This window comes from Gekko japonicus, unplaced genomic scaffold (genome assembly GCF_001447785.1).
Source record: "Gekko japonicus isolate JY-2015 unplaced genomic scaffold, Gekko_japonicus_V1.1 scaffold75, whole genome shotgun sequence".
In the NCBI taxonomy this organism is placed as follows: Eukaryota; Metazoa; Chordata; class Lepidosauria; order Squamata; family Gekkonidae; genus Gekko; species Gekko japonicus.
In genome coordinates this window covers 1,163,809-1,180,903 of record NW_015173124.1, presented here as the reverse complement: position 1 = coordinate 1,180,903, position 17,095 = coordinate 1,163,809, and the positions used below count along the sequence as shown (strand labels likewise).

The following is a 17,095-nucleotide window of genomic DNA, read 5'->3' as shown; positions in this document are numbered from 1 at the left end:
GCCCTTCGATGGCTTGCCTCTTTTCTCCGTGGTCGGGGACGAAGGGTGGCGATAGGGGAGCAGCAGTCCGGGTGATAGGGGAGCAGCAGTCCCGGAGACACCCTCTTGAATGTGGGGTGCCTCAGGGGGCTGTTCTTTCCCCAATGTTTTTTTAACATCTATATGCGCCCCCTTGCCCAGATTGCCCGGAGGTATGGGCTTGGGTGTCATTATGCAGATGACACTCAGCTCTATCTGATGCTGGGCGGGCGGGCGGCCTCTAGTCCAGAAGATCTGCACCGGGTGTTGCAGGCTGTGGCTGGTTGGCTCCAACTGAGTCGGCTGAAGTTAAACCCGGCAAGACAGAGGTCCTGGGCCTGAGTCGGGGTGGTCTGGGGTTGGGGCTCTCTCTCCCGACCTTCGATGGGGTGCTTTTGGCGCCAGCGCTGGAGGTTAGGAGTTTGGGAGTGCTCCTGGACTCCTCACTAACTATGGAGGCCCAGGTAGCAGCCACTGCTAAGTCAGCTTTTTACCATCTTAGGCTGGTGCGCCAGTTGGTTCCCTTCCCTGACCGCAGCAACTTGGCCACAGTGACCCATGCGACGGTCACCTCGAGACTAGACTACTGCAACGCTCTCTACATGGGACTGCCTTTGTCACAAATCTGGAAGCTGCAGCTGGTGCAGAATGCTGTGGCCAGGCTGTTGATGGGTCTCCCTAGTAGGGACCACATCCGGCCTGTGCTGAAAGCGCTGTACTGGCTGCCGATAGCGTACCGGATCCACTTCAAAGTGATGCTCTGTCTTCTTGGTGCTTGGGGGAGGTCAACAGTGGGAGGGCTTCTAATGTCCTGGCCCCACTGGTGGACCTCCTGATGGCACTGGTATTTCTGGCCACTGTGTGATACAGAGTGTTGGACTGGATGGGCCTTTGTACTGAAAAGGGTACCCCAAGAGAGCAATTTAAATGGACTTGTTAGTTTGCAGTTACCCAGAATTCCTTTGTTCTTTATTTCTATTGATTCTTAAGGTCATTAATAAAAACCCATTTTTTTCTAGAAAGTCTGGAATAGCAATTTTGCAATTTGTGCTTTGCACTTTTTGCTTATTGTTTTCCTCATGCCCTTTGGAAAGATGGAACAGTGGGGTGGCACTACCACAGCTTCATCTCACAGCCTTTTAAGACTGGCAAAAATAGCTAGGACAATAGTATAGTACTTTTTCTGGTCAGGCCTATTTCTGACCAACAGAAGTAATATATTCCATCTGTTTAGAACAATATTAATGCCATTGTGCATACTTCCTCTTCCTCCCCTCTGCTATGTTACCCCCCTCCCAGTTGACATAAGCAGTGTTAGGCACTGCAGCATTATTTCCTGAATACATGGGGAAAGTACCACAATGCTATTAGAGCTCCCTCTCCTTGTTTCAGAAAGCCAAGAGAGGGAGAAGGCTAACTGGGAAAGCCTACACAAATGACTTGCTAACTGCACATGTACACTAAAATGGTACAAGCAAGGCAGCTTGAGCCTCTACTCTGTTCCATCAAACTCTTTAATGAACAGAATGCTTTCTGCATGTGTGGCATTCATGTAGTACTACTAACTTTGTTTCCCATCAGAAGAGAGCATCCCCTTGGCTGCGAAATGGCAGGAGGCTCTTCTGATATTTCTCCAACAGAGGGGTTCGCTATTATCAAGAAAGGACAAAGGAGCTTTTTAGTATGTATTATACCTGAATAAGAATTATTGCCTCCTCCCTGATCATGATCTGTTGCCCCAAACTAGGCACTAGAAGTTGGCTAAACCTATGTTCTTTCTATCCCAGCACAAACCAACAGGAATTTATTCAGAATTGTAAATATGACTACCAGCATAATTGTGGAGCAGCAAATGCTTAATCTGCAACTGCTGGAGCAGCAATACTTTTTCCTCTCATGTAATTCCTACAAGCTTACATATACCATCAAGAGATGAAACACTACACATAAGTATAAGAAGAGCCAATATAAAAGTTTGAGTCCAATGGCACCTTTAAAACCAACAAAGTTTTATTCAAGGTACTAGGAATAAGGATGTTGTGGAAATAAATACAACGAGCTCTAGAACGAGGCTCTGGGAGAGTGCCAAGGCCTAGGAAACTTAGCATCAACTTGCTGTGGTAACCTCAGGAGAGTATAATAACACAGAGTCCACCATTTTCTCCAGAGGAACTGATTTCTGCTACCTGAAGAACAGTTGCAATTTTGAGTGATCTCCAACCCTCACCTGGAGATTGGCAACAATGATTCCCTGGGAGAAAATGGCTGGTCGGGAGGGTGGGATCAATAGCATTGTACCTGGCTGAGGTCCGACCTCTCCTCAAACCTCACCAGGCTCCACCCCTCAAATCTACATGAATATCCATCCCAACCGGGAGTTGACAACTCTGTCTCCTTCCCAGCCAAGCATTAACCTGCCATTATCTGCCCCTGATTTCAGCTTTCCATCTCCTCCTCCCTCCCGGACATCAGTTGTAATTCTGAGTAATCTCCAACCCCCACTTGGAGATTGGCTACAATGGTTCCCCAAGAGGGAATGGCTGGTTGGGAGGATGGAGTCTATGGCATTGTACCTGTCTGAGGTCCCACCCCTCCTCAAACCTCACCCTCTCCAGGTTCCATCCCTCAAATCTCCAGGAATTTCCCACCTGGAGTTGGTAACCCTATCTCCTTCCCAGCCAAGCATCAACCTTTATTTCCCCCTCTTCGGCTTTCCATTCCCCCACACACACACCTGCAGCCTCTACGGTGCTCTGAAACCCTGACCTCCACATCACTGTGGCTGTAATGGGGAGGGGCATCTCACCAGGGTATAAGGACATGGAGTCCACCATGTTCTCCAGGGGAACTGATCTCTGTCATCTGGAGATCAGTTGTAATTCTGAGTGATCTCCAGCCTTCTCCTGGAGATTGGCATTAATGGTTTCACAGGAGGAAAAGTAGTCTCTGCAATGGGGACTAAAGCAGCTTACACCATTCTCCTCTCCCGCTTTTGACTGGCACAACAACCCTGTGAGGTAGGTTAGGCTGAAAGTCTGTGACTGGTCCAAAATCACCCACTCAACTTCTACAGCAAGAACCCGGATCTAGCAGAACCTGCTCTAAAGTACTGAATGCGACGCCCAGGGTAGCCAACCTCCAGGTGGAGCCTGAAGATCATCAGGTATCACAACTCCCCTCCAGACAACAGATCTCTCCCCTCCAGAGAAAATAACTGCTTTGGAAGGTGGGCTGTATGGCATTCTGTTCAGCTGAGGCCTCTCCTCTCCCCAAACCCTGGCTTCTATAAACTCTACAAGAAAATATCCAGGAATTTCCCTACCTGGAGCTGGCAACCCTCTTCAGGACTGGCCCCAATGAGTTCCTCACAAAGACCTTCTCCTCCCCACAACAGACACCCTGTTAGGTAGGTGCGGCTGAGAGAGCTCTTGACAGAAACTGCTCTTTTCCAAGAACAGCTGTTATCATAGCTATGGCTTGCCCAAGGTTATCCAGCCAGGTGCAAGTGGAGGAGTGGGGAATCAAACCCGGTTCTTCCAGATTAGAGTCCATGCACTTAACCACTACACCAAAAAGAAAATGGCTGACAGCCCCATGAACTCCATATCCCAGCATGCTCATCAGTGCTTGTGAGCATGCTCAAAAACACACTTTTGAAAAAATGGCTGACAGGCTGACTCCTTGCTTGCTGTCATCTGATCATGCAAGGAGGCACTTTCCCTGCGCAGAACACTCTTTACCCTCTGGAGGCTGTGGGCTCACCTGTACTTCAGCCTCTCTCTCTTGCCCAAGAGAGCAGGGAAACTTCCATTCATTCCCCAGTCCAGCCGACTGTGGAGTGGCTGAATTTCTGATGCTCCCAGGGACAAAGACTGCCTTGGGACAGTCCCTGTTTTCCCGCACTTCATGGCCTTGGGGCAGCTGGGAACTGTAGGCCAGCAGATGAGGAAACCCCATTCAACCCAGTGAGTGATACCCCTGCAGGTCCCTCTCTGGAACTACAGCTCAATTAAGCCTTATGGGGAAACATTTTAAACACACTGACAGCAGCCATCTCACAGACACCGGTAACTGCCATTTTGTTACACCTACAAACAGCTACTGAGGGAAAAATTAGTCCCACACAGGAGGTAACTATCTTCATCAAGAGAGAAAGCCGTTTGCCAGAAATTCTGACAGGGCACAGTGGCTGAGTGAGCAGGAAAGAGGAACAAGCCCAGCACCCAGCCAATGGCATATGAGTACTCTTGAGTGGCAGCTTGGTGGGACTCAGGCAATGCAGCCAGTGGCTAGGGACACCCTCTGAGTGACAGATCAGGGAGCCAAAGGCTGGGGAAGCATGTGGAATGTTGAGGCAAGAGGGACACGAAAACTCTTTTATATATAAGGAGAGGTAAGCTTTCATGAGCACCCACATTTCTTCAGATAAAATGAAATGGAAATTACCAGTCCATACATATAAGTAGAGGGTGAGCAGTAAATTAGCATACAGCATAATGAAGATGTTTAATAGATTCAAAGACCAAACAGAAATAACAAGCTTAGTTTATATGGTAACCATTTTGGGGGGTTTAATTCTGGGGGGAGACATAGTGAAGGAAATATGTCAAAATTAGAGAATGATGGGCAAATGTATCCTTAATTGTAGAATGCTGAGTGTAATTAACGGAGACCCTACCATTATGCTCCATCCACCTCCTCTCAAGCACCGAGGTGACCTTACAGCGTCTTCTTCTTTGAAGTGAGACAATTGGCTGTGTAGCGTTACCTTCTGTCCCCAGATCAGAGAAATACATTCCAATCTACCATTCAAAATTACATTACAATCTACTGTTCATTACTTTACATCACAATCTACTATTCTAAATAAGAAATAAAAATAAAGAGGACTTATGTCCCTTCTGGGGGACTGGTGAAAATGTAGATGTAAGGGCTAAATGTCAGCATATATAGTGAGATAAGAAACCAATATCCCTGAAGTCCTGGGGATTACATTGTTCTGAGTGCTGTAATAACTTGAAACTCAGCAATTTCCCTTTCTAGTCTGTTCCTGAAGTTCCTTTGTAATAAAACAGCTATTTTGAGGTTACCCACTGAATGTCCTGGAAGGCTGAAGTATTCTACAGATTTCTCAGTCTTGTGATTCTTGATGTCAGATTTCTCCATTTATCCTTTGTCCATTTATCCACTGACACAGGGTTTGACCTGTTTGCCCTAATTAGAGACCTGAAGGGCACTATTGGCATTTAATGGCATATACCATGTTAGCAGATTAGCATGTGAATAAGCCTGAGATGGTGTAGTTGATGTTGTTAGGTCCAGTGATTGTGCTGTTGCGTTGTATGTGCCAGCAAAGTTGGCATCTGGGTTCATTACAAGCTCTGGTAACAATGTATGTGTTTAAAATTAGATGTTTGAGATTGGGGGGCTGTTTGTGCACCAAAAAAAAGGTTTGCCCCTAAGTACTTTCAAAAGAGAACTGTCACTATCTAGTAGAGGTTGGAAGTTGCTGTTGCTGTGTTGAACTGTTAGTGGTGTTCTGTTTGTCTCTTTTGGGCCTGCCTTGCAACAGGTTCTCTCTGGGCACCATTCTGGCTTTGTTATTCTGTTTCTTGAGTTCATCAGTTGGATACTTTAGTTCCAAAAAACTTTGTTGTACATCCCTCAGGTGAGAATCTCTGTCTGTAGGATTGGAGCACATGCAGCTGTAGCACAGAGCCTGGCTATATACAATGGATCATTTGGTATGTTTAGGAGGGTAGCTGGAGGCATGTAGGAATGTTTGTCAGTCAGTAGGTTTCTAGTGTAAGGTGGTGTCTATGCATCCATCATGTATTTTTACTATAGTGTCCAGAAAATATATTTCGTGCATAGACTGGCTTATTGTCAGGTTGATGGTGGGGTTAAAGTCACTGAATACCTGTGGAGTATGTCCAGGGCTTCTTTACCATGTGTCCGGACAATAAGAATGTCATTAATGTATTGTAGGTATAAGAGAAGTATGAGAGGGTGGGAGTTTTGTCAGCAGGAGAGCCTGCTGCAGCAGGGAGGGTGGGATAAAAGTTAAATAAATAAAAATTAATATGACATGCAGCAAGTGCTTTCCCCTGTATATATAAAGATTCTGTCAGGACAGTCTTACAGTAAAAATAAGGACCTTTTTAAAACAGAAGACCTTGGACATGAGAAGCCAACCTGATCTAGAAAGAGTTCTTGAACTTTTGCTACTCTTCTCTAAGGAAGATGAGCTCATCTAACAAGTTATCCTTCAAATTTGAAGTTTCACACACACAAACAACCTTTATTGGCATAACAAGGTAGGATACAAAAAAACACCCGAGAGAGATTTGAGGGGAAAATAAAAAACAGTCTACAGAAATTCTCCAAAACAAGCAGCGTAGCAGAAACTTAAGTACAGTTGGATCTTAACTAAGAAGAGTAGGCATGTAATCATTCCCTAACACTTTTAGTTCCTATCTCTTTTGCTGCTAGGACCAGCAACTCCGCCACCCATTCGGTGACTGAGGAGCATTTGTCGGCTAACAAAGGTTCTATCCCTTTATTTAACATAAGATTGGGGGTTGGGAGAAGTGGTTTAATCAGGCAGCATTGGTGGGGAGTGAGCAACAGGAAAATAGAATATGTTGTATAGAATCAGGTTATTTGCTGCACCTGTACAATCTCTGTTTGTAAGGGATTTCGTAAGATTTCACTCCTCTCCCCTTTTTAACCCCCGTTATTCTACAGATCCCTTTCTGAGCCAGAGACTGGCCATTATTTGGCCGACCTCTGTTTACAGTTTAACCTTTATATACTAAATGGATCCCCTCAACATGACCCTGCTGCCCAATATACTTACATCTCAACACATGGCTGTAGTGTGGTCGACTATGCAATTGCCTCACTGGATCTCAAAGCCCATATTACTAAATTTCTGATACGCAATCGAATAGAAAGTGACCACTTACCTTTACTCCTTTCATTAAGGCTAGGCCCTGAACCTATTAACCACCCACTGAACCTCCTGCGCACTCTGTATACAAGAGGCCAAGATGGTAACCACTGTTTTCATCACAGACACAAAAATGGTTGATTAGTGAAGCCAGGAATGCAACTACACCATAGGCTTTCTAGTACCAAATCTATCTCAGAAGCTCTTCTAGCTTATGATTCTATAGTAGGAAAAATTAATGATCTTGCTCAACCTCTTGATTCCGAACAAACAGCCCTTTCTATCAACCACTGGTTTGATGCCGATTGCCATTCTGCTAAAAGTAAATTGCGTCAACTTTTCCAACAGATGCACACAGGTGATACCCCATGGAACTTCCATCATTATTATGCAAAGAAAAGGGAATGTCAAACTGTTCTTACCCAGAAAAAACATGTATGTTTCATGGGAAACTGGAATAAACTTTTTCAAGTCATTAGAAACAACAACAAGGACTTTTGGTCCCTGGTTTCAGGCTTAAATCGACTATGGCACTTCCCATACTTGCCTGATCCCCCCTCATAAATGGATTTCTTACTACACTTGTTTATTCAATAACCCCTCTATAACTGTTTCCACTAATGATTCATTAACACTTACAGATGCTCCTGAATGGCCGCCTGTTGCACAAGAAGTAGTATCTGAATTAATCTCTTCTCTCAAATCTTATAAAGCCCCAGACCCTGACGACATACCAGCCAAACTTCTTAAAACTAACACCGAGTGGCGGTCCTCCTCACTGGCACATTTGTTCACTTTGATCGACAAATTTGAAGTTACAGAGATAAATGATACTACTACATGACTGTCTTCATAGTTGTATTTTATATATACAATAAATAAGAAAGGAAAAGCTGGAGAGGCATTTATCTTGTATGAACACAAATTTTAGATTAGATTATCCTTCAGGTACTTTAATAAATTCACACTGCCAGACTGCCACAAAAAAAGCCAAATAGCTATTATAAACTATTCACTTACACAATCTACGTTCTGCTTAATTCACCACAGAGCTGTATATGAAAAACCGACAGTCTAGTATCCATCCACAGAGTGGCAAGCTCTCTCTTATGTCCTTCTACTCCTTATTTTATTTCAAGGGGTTCAATAAATGTTTGCCTCATTAAGACAACAGATGCTTAGGACAACTACAATAGAGACCTCATGGTGAAATTAAATATCCATACTGCCACAAATGACTGACTTCACTAAGACTAAGGGTTCCTTCATATTTCACTAAACCCATTTTATATCACTTTATTATAAGCTTCAAAACACAATAAATGCATTAAACATATGATCAATTCTAAACAAAAAGTTAAGTACAAGAGAAAAACAGAAGCAGCATTACAATCAGATCAGAAAAGTTAGAGGAAAAAAGTTATGGATTAAGAGTCTATACCATTATATCTGAGTATACATTTATTTTACCACACAAATGCTAAGAATCTGTGGGCAGCTGCAGTTCTCTGCCACATAAACACATAGCTCTCTCAAACACAAGTGTATACAATGTACCCTTTGTATGCTAAAATCTGAAACCTGTGGCTATGAAATTACATACCTTGCTTAAGAGTGCTAGGTACCTTTTAGGAACCAAACTGGGATGCAATGTGATCTTATTAACAAGATTTATACAGGTTTTCTTTTATATTGTTTGGCTACTTATAGCAAACTCATTTTTAATCTTATTTTCACTTTCTAAAATCACCTTGAACCTAGTGGAATATGGTAAGGTACAACTCTTCTCCAACAGAACCATTCAAATGGATCAACTGCCCAAAGAATAAGACCAGTTTCAATTTTTATATTTGGATGTGGAGATAAAATGACTGAACTAACTTGAGTAACCTATCAATATGTCACTCTCAAATTGGAAAGTATTAGCATCCACCCCTACTCCCCAAATTTTTTAAGCATGGACAGTCAAGAGAACTCTGAAAGAAAATAAGATATTCACTTAGGACTGGGCCTTCATGAGTGCAAAAATGCACATCTGCTTAAGATCAACTATGCATTGATGTGCAACTGATCCGGATGATCTGTTCATTCCTGATGTACAACTGAGCCAGGAGGCCCGCAATGCAGCACTGAATGTTTCTGCAATCACTGTCCCAGCACGTACTTGATTTCAGAGTGGTGTCTGAGTTAGACTGCCCCATGCCATGATATCCCCAATACAAGAAGTACAGAGTGTCTAGTAAACCTTTCATCCTTTTCTACTGCATCCAAGCAGTGTCTGTGAAATGTATAAACACTCCCCATAACCCTCCCTAATTCCAGACTGGGAAACAGAGGCAGGTACTGATCAGGCATACCTCCATACTCTGTACCAATTGGCTGTTAAATAGTCTGTGAGATTAAGAGCTGAAAATTTGCATGATTTTCTCAGAACTGTACCGTCCCTTCCACAATGTAAACATAACCTATATCACTCACCTTAAGTGTTAAAGGGATATAATAGCTTATGTGTGTTATTTCAAAGTATTTTTCATTTATAGGATTGGCACCAATAAGGCCCACTGGATCCCACATCCCAAAAACACCCTGTATGCAAGAGGCCTCCAGATGGTCAACCAGCAGACCACAAGTACTATTTCGCTTGCAGGATTATTTTAAGGAGCCCTGAAAGACTCTGAAAGACAATATTTCTACTCCACAACACTATGTTGGTTAGCAGGAAGGCCCATGTTTGGAATTTTTACCCATACACAGGCAACAACAATGTCAGAGATGCACAACGTCAGAGATGCAAAAACACATTAAAGGAAGAAAACGGGGAAAATATTGGTAGCTCAAGTAAAATAAGCCACACAATACATGGGAGGCAGTCCTTCTGTTCCAAGATCACATCATGCCTGTGCTGGGGTAAATGCATTATTTCATCCCAAATACGATAGAGATTCCTTAAAGTAACCAGCATCTACATCTAAGATTTTTTTCTTAATTTTGTATTGCAAGTCCTTCATCACCACTCTTTTATATCCCATCTTTAGTCTTGGATGGTTCAGAATAGATGCTCCTCTACATCACAAGCCTTTGTACAAGAAAAGAAGATCCTTTTACACAATGCCTTTAGGTCTGCTGGATAAGCTAAATTGGTATATGAAAACTGCCTGCATACATGTACCTTTTTGCTTCTTTTTCTTCTCTTGTGGTAATTTCAGTGTTATTTGATTACCTAAGTGTCCATATGAGTGGCTTCATATTTGGTTCTTTTAAAAAAACACCTTGAAACTTGCAAAAGGGAAACTGACCAGTGCATATGTGGGGGAAAGTGGAAGAGAAAAGAAGGCCCTCAGTAGAATCAATCTATAGAGTTGGGCTGGGTTGCCCTGGAAGCACTGAATCATGCAACACAGCATATGTACATATGCCTGCATGTATTCATTTTCTGCTTAAGTTCAGAGAGCTATGAAAAAAATGTTGATATCATAAGGTAGCCATTTATTCTAAAATTTTGTAGTTTTCTGGCTGGATGCAAAACGAGGGAAAGCAGACCTTCCTGTTACAGCAAAAGACTTACACCTAATGACTGATAAGGGTGGGTGGGAAATAAACGGTGTTTAGTACATATGAAAAATAAACTAGCTATTTACAATCAGAATTCTTCCCAACGTATTTTTTCTAAGGATGGGCTACCTAGCATCTATGTAAAACACAACCCCTTACTATTAGCATTTACTCCTTCCTTCTCTAGACTTGGGGCGAATGAGCAAGTACACACACATCCCTTGAGATGGGACCTACCAGAGAGTTTAAGGCCCAACAGAGCCATTCTCATTTCAGCTCTGTGACAGGGCCCCATCTGAAGGATACACTTAGCATCACACAAGGCAGGAAAATGGAGCTGCACACAGCTGAAATGGCAATCTAGCAAAGACCATGGGAGCTTCCTTGATATAACCATGGGTCTTACACAGCTTTTACGCTAAAAGGTAGCCATTTCACCCACTTGACCTTAGTGGGTAAGAACCCAGCTCCAATTATCTTCTAATTACACTATGCATTCAAGTAAGATGAACTCTGCTGGTTTTTTCTGAGTTTTATTTTGCAGCAAACCAAAGACGACGCATGCACACTATCTGTTGCCCTACAGCTCTGGAAATTAGGGCACCTATAATCTGAAAGTCTCTAAGTTCAGGGACAGGGGCAGAGTTTTGTCCTGCTTCAGAATTATCCTAAACCCATTTAGAACAGTTTTAATGAACAGAAAGCATATATGTGAAGATGTACAAAATCCAACAAAAGTCCGTATGGTCAAAGCAATGGTATTCCCCAGTAGTAATGTATGGCTGTGAGAGTTGGACCATAAGGAAGGCCAAGCGCCAAAGAATAGATGCTTTCAAATTATGATGCTGGAGAAGACTCTTGAGAGTCCCTTGGACTGCAAGGAGACCAAATCAGTCAATCTTAAAAGAAATCAACTCTGACTGTTCCCTGGAAGGCCAGATACTGAAGCTGAAGCTCAAATACTTTGGAACCAAATGAGAAGGGAGCACTCACTGGAGAAGACCCTGATGCTGGGAAAGATTGAAGGACAAAGAAGAAGGGGACGGCAAAGGACGAGATGGTTAGACAGTGTTATTGATGCAATGAACATGAAACTAAGCAAACTCCAGAGGACGACGGAAGACAAGAGGACCTGGCGTGATGTGGTCCATGAGGTTGCGAAGAGTCGGACTCGACTGTGCAACTGAAGAACACCACAAAATCCACAAATTGTTAAACAAGACAACCATACATGTGTCTTTCACTATGCATATCTACAATGTATGTGTACTCAGAGGTTGTGGCCAAGTGTAGCTTCACAGTTTCTGACCATGTAATCTGCACATTTTTCAAAAGGTTTCTTATATAAAAAAGACACCTGAAGCTTCACAAATAAAAACAAGTAGAATATGATTCTTTCAAATTCCTGCCTGCTCATGAATGCAAACTAAAAGAATTCTGTTATACAATGGAATAAACATCAAAAAAATTCTTGGGAACTCCAGCTGCTTTTAGAAGGACCTGTCCCAAAGATTAATTCAACCAAATTTAATCCAATAATGCAAAGCTTGTTACTGCAGAAATTCAAGATTTACTTGTTGGAAATGCAAGGCCATCAGATGTTAGATCCAGTGTTTGTAGACAAGCAGTGATAAGATTTAATATGGATACAAATGTAACATTATTCACTGATTACTGCTTGGTATTTTGCTTAACAGGCCAACATTAACAGTGTGCAATGGGCATACAAATCAGACTGGTTAGTCTCCAAATAATAATTGTTCAATAATTATGAGACTTTTGTAAAATCCAGCAGAAATACTACAGGTTTTCCTCATTCTGCAGACGCCAGGCTTTAGACAATAATGCAAGATTTGCAAAAACAAACATGAAATAGGGAATTGCTAACCCTGTACATAATCTAGTCCTATATACCCCTCTATTTCCAAATCAATATAGCCTTCTGATTTCTACTACATCTTTACAGGTCCTTCTAGAACTTGAAATCAGTGCCAGACTTCTGCTTAAAAGCTTACACTATTGCTAAAAGTCAATTCGCTACAAATCTTGAACAGCTAAGTGCGTAATGAAGGCAACACACAGTACTTTCTATACTATTCCAACATTCCAAAACAAAACAGTTTCTTGGATAGAATGACTGGAAATTGTGGCTGTTAATAATCGATTGACTGCTTTAAAAATACTGTTAACTACAGTTAGGCTATTGTTACTATCTTCTGGCACTACTACTTGGCAAATGTTAAGTTAGTAAAAATATTGTCCACATTTTTTTATATAAACTATTTATGTACCGTCACTCATAACTGAGCAATAGCCTTCTGATTTACCTAACTGCAAGTTACTGAACATTCCACAATTGTGCCTCAGTACCATGGGAGATGATGTAATCTACCTGTGTGACTAGTATGCATAGCCACAATCCACATTAATAACTCCAGTATATTAAGCCTCTAATTTGTTTTATTAAATGCTACAAAACCATAATGAGATGGTCTTGTGGTACATTTCTTTTATTATACATACAACATAATCAATATGCGTAGGGCCTTCCCAGGAAAACCATACTATGTATCTCTATTTGCTGAAGCAAAGTAAAAGAACTTATGGGTGAAGTACCCAGAAAATGTTTGGTCTTGTCAAAGTGAGCCCTGATGTAGCAAAACAATTTCTCGGTATTATTTTCTTTATATTTATTGCAAGACTAACTACATATGATTAAAAATGTCATTCTGTATAAATCTGACTTTGAACCACCAAGCTTGGAATAAAACCACACTTTAATGATTTACTATAGTATCATTTCCAGATACATGTACTTCAGTAGGAACTGGCTTAGATGGCTATTTGGATTAGGACCCTATTTCCATATTCTGCCCCTGAACTATACAATGCTGTACTAGTGGCACCTCTGACTACTATTAATTATCAAACCTCTTATATTCGTTACTGACCAAAGTGAATGGAGCTATTTCAGGTTATAGGGACACAAGCAGTACCAAAATTGTACGTGTTAGGTTACTTGTATATCCCAGAGAGTTAATTCTCTCTCACACATCGGGGGGCTAGTTTGAACAAGGGGTATTCTCTCCTATAAAGAAATTCTTGAAATAAATTCTACTATCAGGCCTGTGTAGTCTCAGTGTGGCCTTCCACAATAAAGGTTGTTCTGCACACCAAATCTACATTAACATTATAATAAGCTTTTTGCTTAAAATAAATGAAGTTCAACTGTATGCAACAATGCAGGTCTACTACCTTGGATCTTAGAAGGTATAACCTTTTAAGTTAAGAAATATTTACAAAAGCCATAATTATTACTTCTGAGACCTAGTTCCTCTTTAACTTGCACTTAGTTCTGATGCCACATATGTTCTTGATTCAGGTAAGAATCATTTTGAAAAAAATTCAGGGTCTTCTTCACTTTTCCATGGTTTGCCAATACCAATGTATTATTCCAAGTTCCACAATAATAATAATAATAAAATAAGTGTCTGGTAAGCTTTCAAATGTAGAATGTGAAATATATAACACAAGTACTTTTTTCTGGGCCACCTTTAGAACAGAACATTCTAGAATTTCATAACATCTTTGGCCAAAAGAACATTTTTAGAGTACCCCACAAACACTGTTCACATGTACAGAACCCCAAAAGCTTCAAACTCATAACATGAAATTAGTTTAAAAGAACACACTAAAATACACTGGTATCCACAATAAAAACAGTAGCAAAAGCACTGTAATGCAGAAGTTCAATCGCTTAAAACTTATTATATAAATTGGCATGGCCATATGCCATTCTCCAACTTATCCAGATAGATGGTCAAGTTTAACGTAGTAATACCTATGCATCACACTAAGAAATACTTGTTTCCGCATCCAAAGGGCCACTGCGTAAGGATTAAAACGCAGACAATGTCTGTTTTTTGCAGGGGGGGCTTTAATGATGAATCAAGTTCTCAGCTCTCATGACTGTGCAGGGGGAGAAAAATCAAGGTCTTTCTTGAAGCCTCAGTAGTCCTGAGTAGAGATGAGCAGGAAACTGGAGTCCTCTCCTTATGACTACTACTATTACCTACTCACATGGCCTGCTATTTATAACTAACATTTATTTTCCTGTTACCTTCCATTCCTCTCCATCCACATTCCCCCATCTCAGTATTTTCCAAGCAATATAAATCCTATGTAAATAGGCCTGGGATCACAGCTCTTAGAGTAGACTCCTGCAAGCTTACTTCATTTGCATAAATTATTCTCAGCACAGATTTTTTCTCTCTCTTTTGGGATACAGGGAATGCATATCCCAGACCATCACTCAGCAAAGAAAAAATAAAGAATTCATTAGATATGATGGACAGTTGGGGTATACTTTTAGATTATGTAAGGCTAATGAGAAGTTTACCAGAGAGATCTACTTTTACAAAAAATGGCACATTTAATTCAAGTTGAAATGGTTTAAGAACTAAAAGAAAGGTTTTAAGTAAAAAATCTCAGTAAAACAGTCCACCTGGGCCAAAACTTGGGAGTACCATTTCCAGTTTTAATAACTATATATTGCTACAAAAAAATATAAACTCAAGAGAAAAGCAGGTGACAGCCATAGGAAGATTGTAACACCAAAATTAAGACATAGAGAAGGAATATGATGTTAGTTTAAGTATCCAGAATATCATTAAAAAAGCAAGTGTTTTATTAAATGCACTGGAGAACATATCATACGTCAAAGAATTATTTAAACCACAGCTTAAAAGATTTTAGCTATTAGAAAATGTTTCTATCTTCAGTTAGCATTCAGCAATGACAAAGTTTCCTCAACACATTATGGGATGGCCTTCTCTGGACATTTAAGATAAGTGTGGATGGACATCATAAAAAGGTAAAGGTTTCTCTTACTCGAAAGCTAGTTTTTTGACTGAGCTAGGACAGACCAGACACTTGAGGCTGCCATATTTGCATCACAACCAGAATTCTGAGGAGCTGATTTTCTCCTGTTTCTTTTTTTTAAATAGAGGTTTTAATTTTTAACACAAAAATATAATTGCCTTTTCCATATTAAAACTTTTCCAAGGATCCCAAGTCTGAAGTGTTTAAAGACTCACAACAATAACTGTGATACAGCAATTCTACTAACTTCTGGCTCTTCTCTCAACCTAGACACAAAAGAATCGCTATACAAAAGCAAAGAACAATACAGCTCAAGAAGTGAGAATATTGCAAATCTACATTAAATCTTAAACACACTTTTATACAAATGATACTTAAGTTGCAATGCCATACATATCTACTTGAGAGTAAGCTTCACTGGAACTCAGTATAACTTACCTCCAAGTACAGATGCCTACCACTGGGCTGCAAGACTTTCCCCCCATGGCAGAACCAAGAGTTAAAACAACGGTCTTCCTAAACATTACACTGCATGCATACTATAAACTCCCCCCCCCAAAAAAAGATCTAGCCTTAGAAAGTAACACACCAGCTAGCCTTGAGAAGAAAAAAGTTGAATGTAAGTACTGATACACAACAAATAGAACTCTCAATAATATGAAAAAATGTATGCTTCATACTTTGCAGCCTAAAGGCAAGTAGCTTTCCAATCTTTAAAAAAACCAAGCATTTCAAACACCTCTTTTAAACAAAGGAAAGAGTAACAGCGTTTACACTTAAGCACAGGTCTTTGCGTCTTCAGCAACCAATACGAAAGAAGATGTTGCTGTCCCACCAAAAAGGGAGAACAATGAACTTCTAATACTTGACACTCGCATTTTGTCATTACCTTCTAACAATGCGTAGTGCTTTTCACTCAGATCAAAATTAAGCTTCTATTTTATTTAAAAAGCTGAGTCCAGTCCATGCCTTACCTGGAGGGTCCATTTCAATATAGAATATCAACTCGGTGGAATACGGCATCATCACCTCCCTCCAGTCCGTGTCATCGCGATCCATATCCCACACCGTATTGTACATTGTGGCGAACAGGCAGATGGACGATCGCTGGGACCCCTCTGTGTAAGTTTCTCTCCCCCCCTAATAAATAGTATACCAGAGCATAATCCCCCCCCGCCGGTTTAGCCCCCCATCGCCCCCCCAAAAAACAAGGGAAGAAACTTTCTCGACGGTTTCCTCAAGAAAAACCACTCCCCTCTCAGGAAGCGAGAGGGAGCAAAAGAAACGCTTTTATTAACACACACACACCCCGCGGAAATGGAGGAGGAGGAGAAAGAAATCACGGAGTCCAGGCTCTTCCTCACCAAAACCAAATTCAAGAGGAGGAAGGGGGGGGGATATTTCCCTCCCCAGAAGATAACGAGCAAATATATATAAAACGTGTGAAAATGCGTGAGCGTGGAGGCAGTCTGAGGATTTTTTTTAAATAAAAAACCCGCTTAAAACCGATTTGAAGAAAAGTAGCAATTTTTAAAAAAGCAATCGTCCTGGCTTCCCCCAAGGTGAGGATACAGCCATGGAGCCTGGAGGGGGACGGGTCTCGTTTCTCTAACACCCCAGGACTGAGCCGCCCCCCGAAGACTCTGCCAACCCAGCCGCGCTCCTGCTGCCCCGCGCTTGGCGCCCGTTGCT

At 41.4% G+C, this 17,095-nt stretch overlaps 1 protein-coding gene across 1 annotated transcript in view; it reads right to left on the bottom strand.

Annotated features, from left to right (window-relative positions):
* The window catches only part of PIK3R3 (phosphoinositide-3-kinase regulatory subunit 3), a 61,496-nt gene extending 44,869 nt beyond the window's left edge, over window positions 1–16,627 (bottom strand). The window contains exon 1 of the mRNA XM_015421950.1: window positions 16,378–16,627. Coding sequence (XP_015277436.1) covers window positions 16,378–16,483 — 106 coding nt within the window. The 5' untranslated portion in view covers window positions 16,484–16,627. The remainder of the gene's footprint in view (window positions 1–16,377) is intronic.
* Between the last annotated feature and the right edge of the window lie 468 nt (window positions 16,628–17,095).